Source organism: Centrocercus urophasianus, unplaced genomic scaffold (genome assembly GCF_019232065.1).
Source record: "Centrocercus urophasianus isolate 14NV4802_14NV808 unplaced genomic scaffold, USGS_Curo_1.0 seq_18, whole genome shotgun sequence".
NCBI classification, from domain to species: domain Eukaryota; kingdom Metazoa; phylum Chordata; class Aves; order Galliformes; family Phasianidae; genus Centrocercus; species Centrocercus urophasianus.
The window spans coordinates 3234807-3249815 of NW_024884733.1; the positions used below are offsets into that span (position 1 = coordinate 3234807).

Sequence of the window (15009 nt, forward strand, 5' to 3'; positions counted from 1 at the left end):
AATTCTTCAACCAATCTGCATCTGTGAATGCTTGTACAACCCCCTCTAACTCTCCAGTCTTTGCATGGATTCTAGACTCCTTCGTTTCCCCTTCTCTTCTGGGACAGGATATTTCTTTTCAGTGTAGATATCTTTCAGGGATGGTTGGGTAGCCTGAACTTCCATCCTGGCTTTTTGTGATTTTGCTGCTTTGGTGAAATTGCCATCAAAGATGAGCAGGTAATCTCTAATCTCAGGGGACCAGTGTTGCCATCTCTAATAAGATTTGCTGTCAGTCTCACTGCATTTGGCTTTCTTTGTCTGACTGACTCTTGGAGATGCTACTATGTGAAAAACTAATATTTCTTTTTAAAAGAACAAAATACAAATTTCTGGCTTTTGTAATTCCAAATAATCGGTTCTGTTTAAAATTAAAAACAACAACAACAAAGTAAATTTCATTTACAAATCTTGAATCCTTGGGGCTGGTAATGCTGGAGAACCTGCATCCACAGAGTGAGGACTCCATGGCCTCTGCCTGTACTGTCTTTGGCCCAGTGCTCACCTCTGTTCCCTCTCCCCTCTGTGGCGGGGGAGGAATGACTGTCACTGCACGTGTCTGATTGAGCATGCAAGGTAGGTGTGCTTGTGCATGAGCATCTGTCATTTTATTAGAAATAATTGTTACCTTGCAAAAAATGTGCGTTTGCTTTCATTTTATTCTGGAGCAGACTGAAGCTTTTTGGTCAGGGTAATTTTTTTTTCTCCTTTCCTTTAGCTGCAGCCTTGATCGGCTGTCAGTGGGGATTGTTCTGTCCAGATAGAATGGTGATAAGAGCTTTGAGATTCATAAGAGCTCTGAGATTCCTCAGAGATTGTTCTAGGTGAATCTAGCCTGCACCGATAGCTAACAGCTGACCTGGAAGTTCTTTATGTTAACTAGTTGTTTTTACATATGCTGTCTGAAAATGGAAATGTCTGCACGTGGCCCTGGAGATAGGGCATAAGCATAGGATGAACCAGAAATGATGAGACCCTGGAGGTAAATAACAAGAGACTCTTTGAAAAATACTGAGCTTTCATCAATTGCTGATATTTGATAAGGGGTTGGCATGGGAGTGGATGAGTGAATATGCTAGAAGGTCAAGAGCTGTCATTCTTGATACTCAATGAATGTTTTCCCTTATAACAATCCAGTGCCCATAAAAGCAAGTTGTTTTTTTTTCCCCCTGCATGTGATTGAAGACCTGATTTGGGGTCTGCTTGTGCCTGTCTTATTATTCTGTTGCCTGAGGGCACAAAGGAGATGTGATGACGCAGGGCTTCCCACAAATTCAGTGCTCAGTGGACTGAAGCCAACAAATGCAGTTTCAGAGTGGCTCACACAGCCATTTGTATTGCTTTCTGAAGTTCTGTTGAGTGAGAAATTTTGGCCAACATGAAATGGAGTTTACAGAGATTGGGCTTCTGAAAAAAATACCATGATGTTAGCAGGGGGGATCAGCCAGCCTCAAGGTCACAAGGAGATTCTGAAGGCAACATTTATTTCTACTTTATTCATCATGGAAAACCTGACTTCAGAGGTTGTCACGCTCTGGGGTTTGGATGAGAGTAGATAAGCATTATTCTCACAGAGGGTTGGTTATAACCTCTGCGGTTTATATGGTTCTGCATATTTTACAACTAACCAAGTCTTTCATGGTACAAGTCAGTGTCTTAGGGCGGTTTGTTGTTGCGTTTTGCTTTAAAGCTGGACTTCTGCACCTGAGATGGATCTCAGACTTACTGGCACAAAGTATAGTTGTAGGGATGCAATACTGACATGAGCCTATGATCTGATCCCTCCTTTTCTTCAGAGGAAGTCTTACAGAGCCACATCAGGGTGTCCATCAAGTAGAACAATCCCCTTGAGATTTGAGTAGCTTAATTCTAAATTCTGAGTGCTTTGCTGGAAAATTTAATACATCCCTGGTTTTGAATTCATCTTAAGGTATTTAAGTGTGCGTGTGTGTCTGTCTGTGGAAAGAATGTCCATCCTCAGCTCAGTTCTTAAAATCACATTTGTGTGTTGTTCCAGATGCCAGAGGAGCAGGCATTCTGTGTGTTTGTGAAAATCATGTATGACTATGGCTTGAGGGACCTCTACAGAAATAACTTTGAAGATCTCCATTGCAAGTTTTTCCAGCTGGAGAAGCTAATGCAGGTGGGGCCAGACTAACAAATTACTTCATAAATGGGAATACTGGTGTGGGGACTGGTGCTTTGTTTCCATCACCTTCTGGGCAGGAAAGCCCCTCATTTAGAGGTGGAATAGAACCAAGGCAAGAAAGCTTAATACCTACATGCAAACATTGTGAAATCAGATTTACTTATAATTTCTTTTTTCCTTTCATATAATGATGTTGCTGCTAATCTGTTGTATTTTTTTTCCATCTGTCAGTTTGCTCACTCTCTCTCTTCCCTAATTTTTTATGTTACACAGAGAGAATTTCTCTGCTCTGCTAAGGCCAAGGTCAGTCTTTCGGACTGCCACTATCAGTGTCCTGCTTTCTAAGAGTTGTACTGGTGGTTAAGAGGTCAGGCAAATCAGGACATCTTGACACTTATGAAATACAAATTAACTGTAGGTCATTTTACTGTGATTTCAGTGCATTGCTCTTTTTTCGGGTGTAATTATGTCCTATGCAGAGCAACTTAAAGAAAAAGTTGCAAGTTTGACACCATTGCTCTGACTAATAAGCACTTACTAGCAGTTCACTAAGACCTGACCTGGGTTTCTATTGCAGAGTGAAAGCTAACTAGTAGAGCTAGCTTCACTTCATGTTCTGCAAGGTGAGCTTGTTCCAGTATCTATTGCTTTTTTAACAGAATAGTTTATAAACGACAAGACATGATTAAGAAATAACTTTTAAAAATATATCTGTACATGATGTAAGTTTCACAGCTACTCTGTCTTTCCCTTATTGAAGATTTTGTAATTTCTCAGTATAATTTAATAGTATATTGTTTGATGCTGTGATAGAATTCGTAGTGGTTATTAAATGTCATTAAAACTGCATCTCATTAAAACTGTAACCGTGACCACTAAAAGTTATAAAGAAACTTATTACTGCTGCTCAAAAGAAGCCAGGATTTCACTTTATTGTTTCTCAGTCTTCAGCAGCCTGGTACTTACTGACACTGCAGACGATGATCCTGTTTTAAGGAGGAGTACTGAAGCATTTATTATTTTTTCCTGTACTCCAGGAGCAGTTGCCTGATTTGTATAGCCATTTCTCAGACCTCAACTTGGAAGCTCATATGTACGCGTCCCAGTGGTTCCTCACTCTTTTTACTGCCAAATTTCCACTCTGCATGGTCTTCCACATCATTGATTTACTACTTTGTGAGGTAAGAAAAACCCTTGAATCAGAAAGCCCTTTCTCCACCTCGTGTATGTGTTAAGAACTTCTGTCTTTCTGTGTTTCATTTTGTTGGAGTCATTTACAGTTTAACTGTGTGTAGTGGATTCTTCAGAAACCATGATTATATTGAAGAGATGATGTTCAGTGAAACGCTGGTCCGGTTTTCAAATTAAAATTGTGATTTGCCTCATTCTTTACGAAGGGATCTTATTAACAGTATCTGATGTACACATCTGTTCTCATTTAATTTGTTACACAGTTTATTCAAAGTTGGAAATTCTAATCTCCAGAAGATACCCCATAGGCTTTTAGTGGTAAAACTCTTGAGATTTTGCATTTCAGAATGTCACCCAGAGACATGATGGCATGGTATTCAGCAAATAATGAGAACTTCTAAGCAGTACCCTTTAATGAAACTCTCTCCTTCCTGTTATTCCAACTAAGGGGAATGCATGACTCCACATAGCAAATAGTACATTTCTGTATTGTAGACACATCTGCGCTTTGACTGAAGACAAAAATGGTAGTCAGGAGTGTTTATTTTGGTGAGATGTTACCACTTCTTTTTGTCATCAGGAAGTCAGGGTGGAGAGGTGGTCATCTATATGTGTGTGTGTACATTTGTGTACACGTGTATATGATTGGCATTTTCAGATGCAAAGGGTTTCACGAATGTGAAACACTGTTGACTCTGGTTCATTCTGTACATTTTTCAGCATTAAGTATTTTACTTGGGAATTCTCAGGCTTGCTGCACATGTTGATGTTGATAACATTCCTTGCAGAACAAATATGGCCTGCAATTCATAACTTGCTGTGTTTTCCTTAAGAGTGTTGCTTTGCATATGTGCTCAGTTATTAAAAAAAAAAAGGTTAATACCTCCAGGTATCCAAGCGAGTGTGACAGGTAATAATGGAGAATGGATTCCACATTTACACACGAATATGTTTCAGTTTGGATATATCTGAGCTCTAACTTTTTCACAGTGCCTTAATTACTAAGTGTGCAAATAGGAAAATAACAGTTGTTGGTTTGTCCTGTCTCTGCCCTCCTTTTTGCAGAGATAGCTGTCCAACAGAGAACAAAATACCTCGATCATCTTGGGGATCTTTGTGAGTTAGGTTTTAGAATGGTCTTCAATGGATTTGATCATTCTTTGTTGGTTGATTTTATTTCTTCGTTCTGATCTTGATATAGTGCTGCATTGGGAAATAACCATTTTAAGAACTTGTTTACCAAGAAGTACAGAATGCCATTCCAAAGTGGTGATTATTGTGCTAGCAGTATAGCTGCATCCCATCTGAAGCTCGTGTGCTTCTTATTGCATTAGGCTTGAAGGTGAAACATGCTGTAGAGAGATTTTAGTTATGGTTAATATGGATTTAAATATTTGCATTCATCTCACGTGTGGCAGTGTTTATCTCAGCATGTCTGAAGGAATTACTCTGGGAAGAAAGGTGATGGAATCTGAAAGGGACATAGGGAAACCAATGCGGGAGTCTGCTAGAGAAAGGGAAACTGGTTAGCATCTGTGGAGGGCAGTCCTGTAGAACCAAAGGAGCATCCTTTACAACAGTTAAAATCAGAAAGTGATAAGAAAATTGATTTCAAGTGAGAAGGTACGTACAGACATCTTGAGAAACAGTGGGGCAGTGTGTATTGAGAACATACAGAGGCAACAGTGCAGACTATCAGAAGATTGCTCCTAATGTTCATGACTCACTCAGTCTGGAGTAGCAGGCAGTTCTGAGCATTTGTGAGAGGAGTATAGATTAAAATCACCTTAAACTAAAAATCTGGTTGACCCTCACCGTAGAGAGAAAATAAGATCTGAAGGCACATAGACAAAATAGGAAAGAAACCATTCCTTAATGGAGGGCTGAAAACGTATTGCAAAGCAGTCTGTCCAGGCAGCTTCCAGAAGGAGTGGTGGAGCAGTCAAAAAGTAATTTTTGTCTGCATTAAATTGCTCTTTATCTCTGAACAAACAGCATGCCTATAATTCCAGCGACTGGAAGGAGAAAAAACAGTTGCAGCTGCTAAGCCCAGAACATGTTCTTCTGGAAAAAAAAAATCCTCAAAAAATCAAACTCCTTTGAAGTCTTATGTATTTTTATTTTTTTTTTTTAATTTAAACAAGCTTCCAGCCTTCTCATTAATTTGTCATAAATACAGATGAATTTAAAATAGCTCAAGTTTCCTTCCTGGCTGTGCTTTCTGCATAATCCTGTCCTGTCTGCTGCTGACAACAAGTTTACATCCTATGTATCTGTTGTGACAGAAAAGTACTGGGGGAAGGGAAAAAAATGGTTAAATTGATGGCAATTGATGCCTGGGTGCTACAAAAAAGTGGTCATTCCAAGGGCAGTTCTCTGGTATCCATGAAAATCTTTGAATTGTGGATGAATGGTTTGGGTTGCCAGGAATGTTTGGATGAAATTTGTCATTTCAGTTCTTGACCTTGGCTGGAAGAGGTACTACAGATACTTTTTAACTCTCAATCTGGAGAGGAAACATTGGAAGTGCTGCAATTGTGCTGCTGTGGTCAGGTAGGCCTGCCTGCTTCCCTTGCGTGTGCTGGAGTGGCAGCTCCACAGCTGGGATGTGAGCCTTCAGGGTACATCATGGATCATCCTCCATCATGGGATTCCAGGGAGGTGGGATCCCCTAAAAAATAAGCTGAATTTGTGATGGGAATTGTGGAGAAAATTTTAAAATCAAATCGAAGTGTGTGCTGTTACTGTCAAGGTCTTTTCATCATTCTTGCATTAAAAATGACTTGATTAATAACTAAATAAATAGCTCAGGTTCACACGAGTTTTGGGCTTGGCATGGCCTCTACAGGATTGAATTCTTCCATCCTGTTATCTTTCTCTGACATATTTTAAGCCATATGCAGGCTTCTGAAGATATGTTTCAAGCCCAGAATTACTTAATGTAAAAATAACCAATGTTGCCTCGATAGCCATAGGACAGAATATGTCACCCAGGGTCGTCTGGAAAGGAGATGTTCTGAAATTCTTTGTCTTTTCTTGGATAGAAACTGAAAGCTTGCCAGCTTGGAGGCAGGTAAGCCATACTATGATGGTGCTCATTGTAAGGCTCAGTACTTGGTGTCTAAGTGCCTGTTTACAAGCAAACAAACCAACCTCTAGATCCAGTTGCAAGCATCCATGAGATTACATCAGAGTGCATGGTTTTCAGCCTGGCTCTGCAGATAAATTTCAACATCTCAATGTCAGCTGAAGAGCTTCCTCCAAGGCTCCTGTTAGCTGCTTGTTTCAGCCACTTCATTAGGCTCCTTTTGCTGTTTCTATTTGCATTACAGAACAACTGTGTTGATGAAATGCAGAATTCTGTGTGGGCTTGTCAGTCTTAACTATCAATGTGACATCGTGCTATTGAGTGCTCCTGAGCCTGCTTTGTCTTGCTCCCACCTTTGACTAAAAAATTCACATCATTTAACTTTTTAACATTTAATTTCCTCTTGCATTTTAGAATATACAACTTGGAATCAAAATGCTTTTTAGAAGCACTGAACAAGTAACCTTGATTAGACATTTAAAAGAGGAGAAAAGCAGTTGGCAGGCTACTTAGAAGCTTTTAATTTTGATTTCGCCGAAGTTTCCTCTTAAAAAAGGAAAAAGAAAATATATTTGGGATATATACACACACAGATGCAGTGCTGCCAAAACTGAAGGAGGTTCAGAGCTCAAGCTGATGTTCTGTTCTTTACCTGGCATTTTGAGATGTTATTGCTAACCTGCTGTGCCTGTGTCTGGCTGCTCTCATGTGCAGGTCTTGGGGATATAGAGTACAAAAGGATTGTGGCTCTTTCCTTTCAAGGAGTGTGCAAAAATCCCTCTGTGCTGCCTTTCCTGCGCTGGTACATATATTTACATATCTCAGTGTCAGTAATTACATAGTCCATTACAAAAATTAGTGTTTTGACTGCAGAGCTGCGATTTTTGGATCAGGACGGAAAATACAAGGATGCAACTGCTTTCCTGTCACTTCTGTGTATGAATGCATTGTTTTCTGTACAGCTCTTATCAGAGAAATGAGACTGCCTTCTCTAGGACTACGTAGTAGCAGCTCTGTCTTATGTTGCTGTGATGCCTGGGAGCGCCACTTCACAGCGAGATCACGACAGTTTCAGAAGTTTTCTAAGTATTGGCATGGAGGATTTGATTTCTCTCTTCTGTGTGCCTTGCTGGGGAATGGGTGTGCCAGGAGACACTGAGCTGTGTGGTGTGGCTCAAGTAAGAACAGTGTTCCTGCAGTGGGTGCCCCAGCAGGATGCTGCTTTCTGTCTGTCACAGTACCTCCATTGTTAGTGCTTTGGCACTGCTAGGTTGAGAAAGAGCAGATTAGCATTTTAATTTATTAAACTGTAAGGAGTTGAGTAGGGAGCAAGCCCACTTCATCTGTGAATCCATACACCCCACACTCTGCATGTACTTCAATGAATCTTGTGAAACAGCAGCCTACCTCAGGAGCAGCATATTAAAAACTGGACTAATATATTATGAGTCGATACAGCACTGAAACATGCAGTATTTCAGTGCTGTGTACAAAAGTAAAGTCAGTGTCATACATGTGAACTGGAGAAGGCTGGGCCTTGGGCTTGTTTTCCTTTGCACAGATACGGACTGTCCAGCTTTGGCATTTATCCCATGCTGTTCCTCCTGTCCATCTCTCTTTGTGTTTCACCTTCTGGGGAGCTCAGCCTCCTTCCTGAGGTCTCTGTAGCCACTGCACTTTCATCTAAAAAGGATGGGAAGGCTTTCCTTCTGAGCTTGTTCCAGCTAGATCCTAATTGGTTTAAGAAAGATAATAGGTTGTGTCTCAGGCTGTGGGTGGAAGGGATCTCAACACGCGTGCATTGTATGGCACTGATTTGTGCATTTGATGCTTGCTATTCTGAGGAAGAAAGTAGGCATGGATTGTTCGGTGGCTTGAGGCCTTCCACACAGTAAGGCACGAGTTTTTGTATAAAAGTCTGTTGTTTTTAAATGGTGCTCATCAGGTTTAGACTCTGAAATTATCATCACAAGGCTGCTGCCAGCAATATTTTCACAAAAGAATTGTGACGTTCATGCAGCATCCTTAATTCAAAGTGTGACATGTATGCATGAATATAGTATGTGCAGTCTCTTGTCTCCTGAAATAGATGTTCCTTTAAACATAGTGAGGCAAAGCAGTGGTAGGCAGTTAGGGTAATACATACACTATAGAAAGATACAGAATTTTATGTCAATTATTGAGAGAACAATTGAGACTTTTCTGCATCGAGAAGCATCTGCTGATAGATCAGTCATCATCACCTTCACTGCAAAAGCCTGAGGTCTGGAGTACAGTGGATATTTTGCTTTTATTATTTAGATGACTTGCATAAATCCACACTAAAAGGAATTTTAGCTTAATTTGTGTGATGACTACAGCTGTACAGCACTGTGGCTTTTTTCCAGTACTAGAACAGAAATAAAACTGAAAATAATTTGGAATGAATGTAGTATTTGATTGTGTTTTATGGATGAGGAACTCGCCAAAGTTTTTGTATGCGTGTGTTTAAAATGTCCAGGTTATAATAAAGAATTGCAAGTTATTTTCTAACTGAAGGTTGTAAGAAGCCTTAGGTGTTTGGATATAAAATTCTGATCAAGAGCAGAAACATTGGAGGCATGTAACAGTGTGTTCTGTATTGCCTCGGGGATGCAGCATGCAAAATGCTCTATTCACTTTTAAAGCTATGGAGAACTTGTAAGAATTCCAGCTTGAATTGAGGGGAGTATTTTAATAGAGCACATTCAAGAGGTTCTTGGTGAGCCTCCAGGTTTAATATAACGCTTTACACTATGTTGTCCAGCTGTTCCTGTGACATCCATAATGTACATGTCTTCTATTCATAGCTGCAGCTTGTTTATCCCCAATTATGAGAAGGCTGGTGATAAACACCCAGCGTGAGCAAAGGAAAAACGATTTCACAGCAATCTGCAATTCAAGATAACTTCTGTGAACAGAAGGTACCTTTTTGGTGATGTTGATAAATGTTGTGGTCCTGTAACACTGAGCCTATTTCTGCTTTGGAAAATGTTTTGAGATACAGGTGAGAAGTTTGTGGAGACAGGGATCCAAGAGAGCGACTTGCTTGTGCCTTAGCAGGAAGAGGCAGCTAATGCCATATCACAGTATGTCTCTGAATCACTTTCCCCAGTGCCTCTGAAGTAATTTAGCAACTTACTAGTTGATGTTCACTTGGTTGATTTTTCTAGGAATACAGTAAATTTCCATAATGCTTACTTAACACCAGTGCCATCTGCTGTAGTGGGATAGCAGCATATTACAGTCTTGGCTTGCTGAAAAATGCTTCAGAAATAACTGAAGGGAGGGATAACAAACAGCAGAGAGTGATATTCCATGAACAAATCCAGGAAGCTGAGCTAATTTGGAGGCTGTTTTTAAAAGAGAGGGTGGTGCAGCCTGCCTCTGCCAAAACATTTTCCGTCATTTCGTGCTTGGAAACTGAGGGCCTGCTGAATTTCTGGTGAAATACATTAAATCAACAAGTAAACGTTGTATTCAAGGGATGATGAAGGTGAAGGTGTGACAAAGCCAGTGCCAGGGCTGTGCTGTGATAGAGACAGCATGAAGAACGGATGTTCAGAAAGAGATCAGATGGAATGGAGGAAGGTTTAACATGGGCATGCATTTTCCCCTGTGTGCTGTGACTGAGGGAACATGCAGAGGGGAAGGGCACACATCTGTGATGTCTCAAATCCTGTGCTTCATCTCCTCTCAAGAAAATTGGGGTCTGGAAGATTCCTTCTCCTCTTAGTATGTTCTGATGGCCATTCCCAGTTTCCATGGGGAGTTGGAGGATCTGTCTGCAGAGATCTGAGGACTCTATCATAGAATCATATCATAGAATCCTAGAATAGCCCGGGTTGAAAGAGACCTCAAAGATCATGAAGCTCCAACCCTCCCCTGCCGCATGCAGCGCCACCAACCTCCACATTTCATACCAGCCCAGGCTGCCTGGGGCCCATCCAACCTGGCCTTGAACACCTCCAGGGATGGCCGGGGCATCCACAGCCTCTCTGGGCAGCTGTTCCAGCACCTCACCACTCTCACAGCAAACAACTTGCCCCTGACATCCAACCTAAATATTTTTTCAACTTAAAACCATTTTCCCTTGTCCTGCTGTTATCAACCCTTTCAATGAATTGATTCCCCTCCTGCTTGTAGGCTCCCTTGAGGTACTGAAAGGCTGCACTGAGGTCACCGCGCAACCTTCTTTTCTCCAGGCTGAACAAGCCCAGCTCCCTCAGCCTCCTTGTATGCCCTTGATGTGGACTCAGCCCTCATTTTTTTGTCCCCATACTTTCAGATTTGGAGAGAAAGTCCTCTAGTTTAAGCCTCTGAAAACAAGGAGTGAGAAGGTGATGTTAGTAAATGGCTTGGTCAAGCAAACAGAAGGCATGCTGCCAGCCGGTAACCAGCTGCTGGTGGGTTAAGAGCACACCACTGCAGAAACACCAGAAACCAGGGAGCAGTTGGGCATGGGAAAATGCCTTAAAATCCTGGGGCTATGATTTTTATACTTTGAAAGCAATCACAGAAACTTGATAGAAAAAGGGCTAATCTTGTAGCACCATAGACTCCATCCAGCTATTGCAATATCTTAGCATTAAATGAGGTGAAAGTCACACAAAGCATCTAAATATTTACTAGCACTCTGGAATCACATTCATTTCTTTTAAAAGCAACCAACCAAACACTGTTTCAGGCAAGATCTTACTTTCATGGTTGTCTGGTAATATTTATCATGTGCCATTTCATGCAGTACCATACAGAAAAGTGGCACAATGAGTACTGAATCTCAAGACACCGTTTTTGTTACCTCCATGGTGCCTGCTTATCTGATAGTTCATTCAACTGGTTTTAATTGGGTGTATGTGTTATTCACAGCATTTATAGCATCAGGATGAAGAATTCTGTACTTTCTTTCCTTCTTTTGTGTGTTTATAGCATTTTCTGCTGTTAGTTATTGTAGGAGCAATACATGTGGATGCACTGGGGGAAAACCAGTTTGAGATGTCATCTATACCTCATACTTGGCAGTAAGATCTCTTTGCATTTTGTTTTTCTCCAAGATGACTGCTTAGGAAGAAAGGTGTATCCATTTCTAATACAAAGCTTGCTCTTATCCACATTACTGAGATCATGGTTTTGTAGCTTTTACTTCTATGGAGTCAACCAGAATTTGAAGATCAAGTTTCTTTTGGCCTTCTAGAGCAAGAATTACAAACTATTTTTCCAATGGAATCCAGCAATTCGTTTCATGTGTGCCTGTGATGTGCTGGGCTAACAAGAGGCAATAATTCAAATGGCATTCAGTCACCGGGGCGAGTAGCCATGACCGAACACAGATGTACACATGTGTATGTGCTGTGTGCAAGTGCAGCAAATACTGGTAAATAGAACTGTTCCTTTTGTTCTGTGCCTTATTTCAATGAGTTAGCTTTTCATTTCCTTCGTTGTCACTGAACTAGAACAAAAGCACAAGCTGTGCATCTGAGTAGAAGGTTCAAATTAATGTGCATATCTCTGCAGAGCGTGCTCCAAGCCTGCGTTACTTAAAAAGAGAAATTTGGGCTTCAGAGCATATTTTATGGTGTCAGCAAAGTAAATATATTTTGTGACATTCCTGAAGTTTGTTGTGTATTCACAGCATGTTACAGATGCCAAACAAATGTTTTGCTGGAAGCAATCCAAAACATAAATAGAATTTTAATTCTCCTTTTGAGTCTGTAACCCCAATTACCCTCTACAGCTCTTTTGAAGGAGTATGCAATTGAACACATAATTATGAAACACTTTCAAATGATGAAACAATGTCAAATTAACTTCAGTGAAATAGCTAATCTCTCCTTAAAGAAAGGAAAATGCACTTATAAGACTGGAGCAGGTTAACTGGTTCTTGATGGAATGTCACATTAGTCTTCAGATTCCTCCAGCCTTAAGCATGTGCTCACACATTCTTCTTCACCTCGTGCTGAACTTTGGAGAATGTTATATCAATGTCTTCACTGCTTTCCCCTGCACGTTGCCTAAATCTAGGAGCAAAGATAAGGACACTCAGATGAATTGCTTGTGTGCTTCTTGAAGAGATTCATTTCTCTTACTTATGGAAATGATGTATAGGTGCTGCCTTGTAACCAGAGTAAGGTCTGTCGTGGTCTGGGTTGGATGCTGGTATGTAATGTAGCCTGCCTTCCTGCGAGGCTACTGTCTTCTAAGACAGGATTTAAGATGAGAGAGAAATCCCAAGGGAATCCCATATGGAAATGTTGTCCAGATACAGGATTAAACTGTATGACCTGACTCTTCTGTCTTCCCCCAGTGTGCTGGAGAGCTTTGTCAGTTGCCAAAATGTGTTTGCTGCTCCCTCCTTCAGCTCCCTTTGTTCCTGTCTCCTGGCAGGTTTGCTGGATGTACACAGATACATCTCCTCACTTATAAGGGAGGACAGAAGCAGCCTTTCTACCACAGAGATCTCACTAAATAAAATCACTTTCAGAGGACTTGAAGGCCAGGCTGGATGTGGCTCTGGGCAGCCTGTCCCGTGGTTGGCGACCCTGCACATAGCAGGGCGGTTGAAACTAGATGATCATCGTGGTCCTTTCCAACCCAGGCCGTTCTGTGATTCTGTCAGTTTATGACCTTCACCATCATCTGTTTGTTGCTCCTGGTTCCCCATCTTCTTATCAGGCCTTTTTGGAAGCCAGCTTGTTTTGGAGAGCAGAGAGAGTCAAGCTGAGGGCTCCTGGAGGAGTGCTTCTGGCTGCTCAGGGTTGAGGAACTGTGAGCATCTCTCTCTAGAAGAGCTAGCTCCTGAGCTTAACGAGGTCTGTTAGAGTGCTCGAGGCCTGTGTGCGAGCTTAAAGGGTTCTTCAGTAACACCTGATGGAAGCAGGAAGATACTGTGCAGACACTCAGCTAGACAGATAAGCCTCTAGACAGGCTGTTATAGGAGCTGCTAGTTCTTCAGGTCGCTGCAAGCTCTGCAGAGGAGCACATCTACATGCCTTCCTTCTGGGATCTCTGCCCCTGGGCTTCCTGTCTGAAAGCTGTGCAGTCTGCACACCCTCCTTTGTTTGCCCAGCAAAGCTTCTTCGGTTGAAAAACGGAATGGCTGCATGAGAAGCAATAGGGCACGATAAGCCCCTCACCATTCCTGTGCTCTGAGAGCAGCTCTTGTCTAGAATAGTGAATATTTTTCACTTTGGCTGTTATATGTCAAACAAGCACTTAGGTAATTATTGACAGCTTTCGTGTTTGCAAGGACACTTCAGTATTGAGTTCTGCATATTAAGGCGGCTATTTCAAAATGCACTGTTAAAATGATGACCTTTGGTTTTAAAAAGTCATTATCTAAAGCTTATTTAATATGGGCTCTCTCCTCTTTCCTTTGTGGTGATTTGCATGTACTTCCATGTTTTCATTATAAAATTGCTGGAGGGATACTGCTAGCAATGATTTATATGTCTGGTACGCACTGGTATTTTTGGTTCTTCTGCTTCTAAAATAGATGGAGGAGTTTAAGCTGAATCTTATAAATCAGCGTGTTGTAAATGAAGGAGGATTTTAAATAAGAGACTGGAAAAAATGAGCTGAGATAGCCGAGTTGAACAGTTATGAAAAAGGAGGCAGTGTCAGAACAGTCTTTCTTGCACTAGGAGGAGGCATTCGAGTCTGTGGTTTGAGTCAGTGGTTGTGAGTTACTAAACCAGGTGGGTAAGGCATCACACTGGAAATGTAAAGCATCTTGCTGCCAGTCCAGCACGTGGGTGCTGGATGCTTGCCTGAAGGCTGCCAGGGGCCACCTCTATTTCTCCCAGCTGCCACTGGTGTTTGGCCATTACTCCTCAGGTGCAGGCAGCCCAACCTGGGCGCCATGGGACTGCCCTCGCCTGCAGCACTTGCTGCATCTGTTCCAAAATGTCACCTTGAGTTGGGAGTTGCCTCTTCTTTGGAGGCAAGGGGAGGGTTGCTTTCTGTGCTCAGGACTGGATGGGGTGCTGCTAAGGGCTGTGCTGTGTACCTTCAGTCCCTTTGGCCTTCTGGTTTTAGCGTGCTGGTGTGTCAGGCAGGGCCTCTGCTGTAACGTGCCTATTCTTTGGTAATCCAACAACTGCACATATTACTCTTATCCATAAGCTAAGGGCTCTGTGATGGCTTGTGGTTGTGACTCTCACAGATTGCATATTCTTATCCAACCCACTCTGCTAGGAGCTCATTGCTGTTCATGTGTCATGGCTGCATGCAGTGGGGCACTGGCCTCGGGTGGGTGTTTGGAATATAGCTGGGAGTGCCGTCCACTGAAAGAATGGCTGTAGGTGTTCTGGGATTGAGTGTCATGACTGAAACTCACAGGCAGACCTTTTTCTTGTTAAAACGAAGTGTGAGGAGCAAAATAACGACTGTATTTGAAATCTCTGTTATCACTTTTGGAAAAAGGGTTTCCTGTTGATGCTTTTTGGCTCAGGCCTACTGCAATTGTGACCTCTAGTGGAAAAAGGCAGTCTGTCATCATGATGGCTGCACAGTAATTCATTCAGCG

The 15009-nt window shown here is 41.8% G+C and overlaps 1 protein-coding gene across 5 annotated transcripts in view; it reads left to right on the forward strand.

Annotated features, from left to right (window-relative positions):
- The window catches only part of RABGAP1L (RAB GTPase activating protein 1 like), a 206524-nt gene that overhangs the window by 115807 nt on the left and 75708 nt on the right, over nucleotides 1-15009 (forward strand). For all 5 annotated transcript variants that reach the window (XM_042819260.1, XM_042819259.1, XM_042819262.1 and 2 more), the window contains exons 16-17: nucleotides 2057-2182; nucleotides 3226-3369. In XM_042819260.1, the coding sequence (XP_042675194.1) occupies nucleotides 2057-2182; nucleotides 3226-3369 (270 nt within the window). The remainder of the gene's footprint in view (nucleotides 1-2056; nucleotides 2183-3225; nucleotides 3370-15009) is intronic.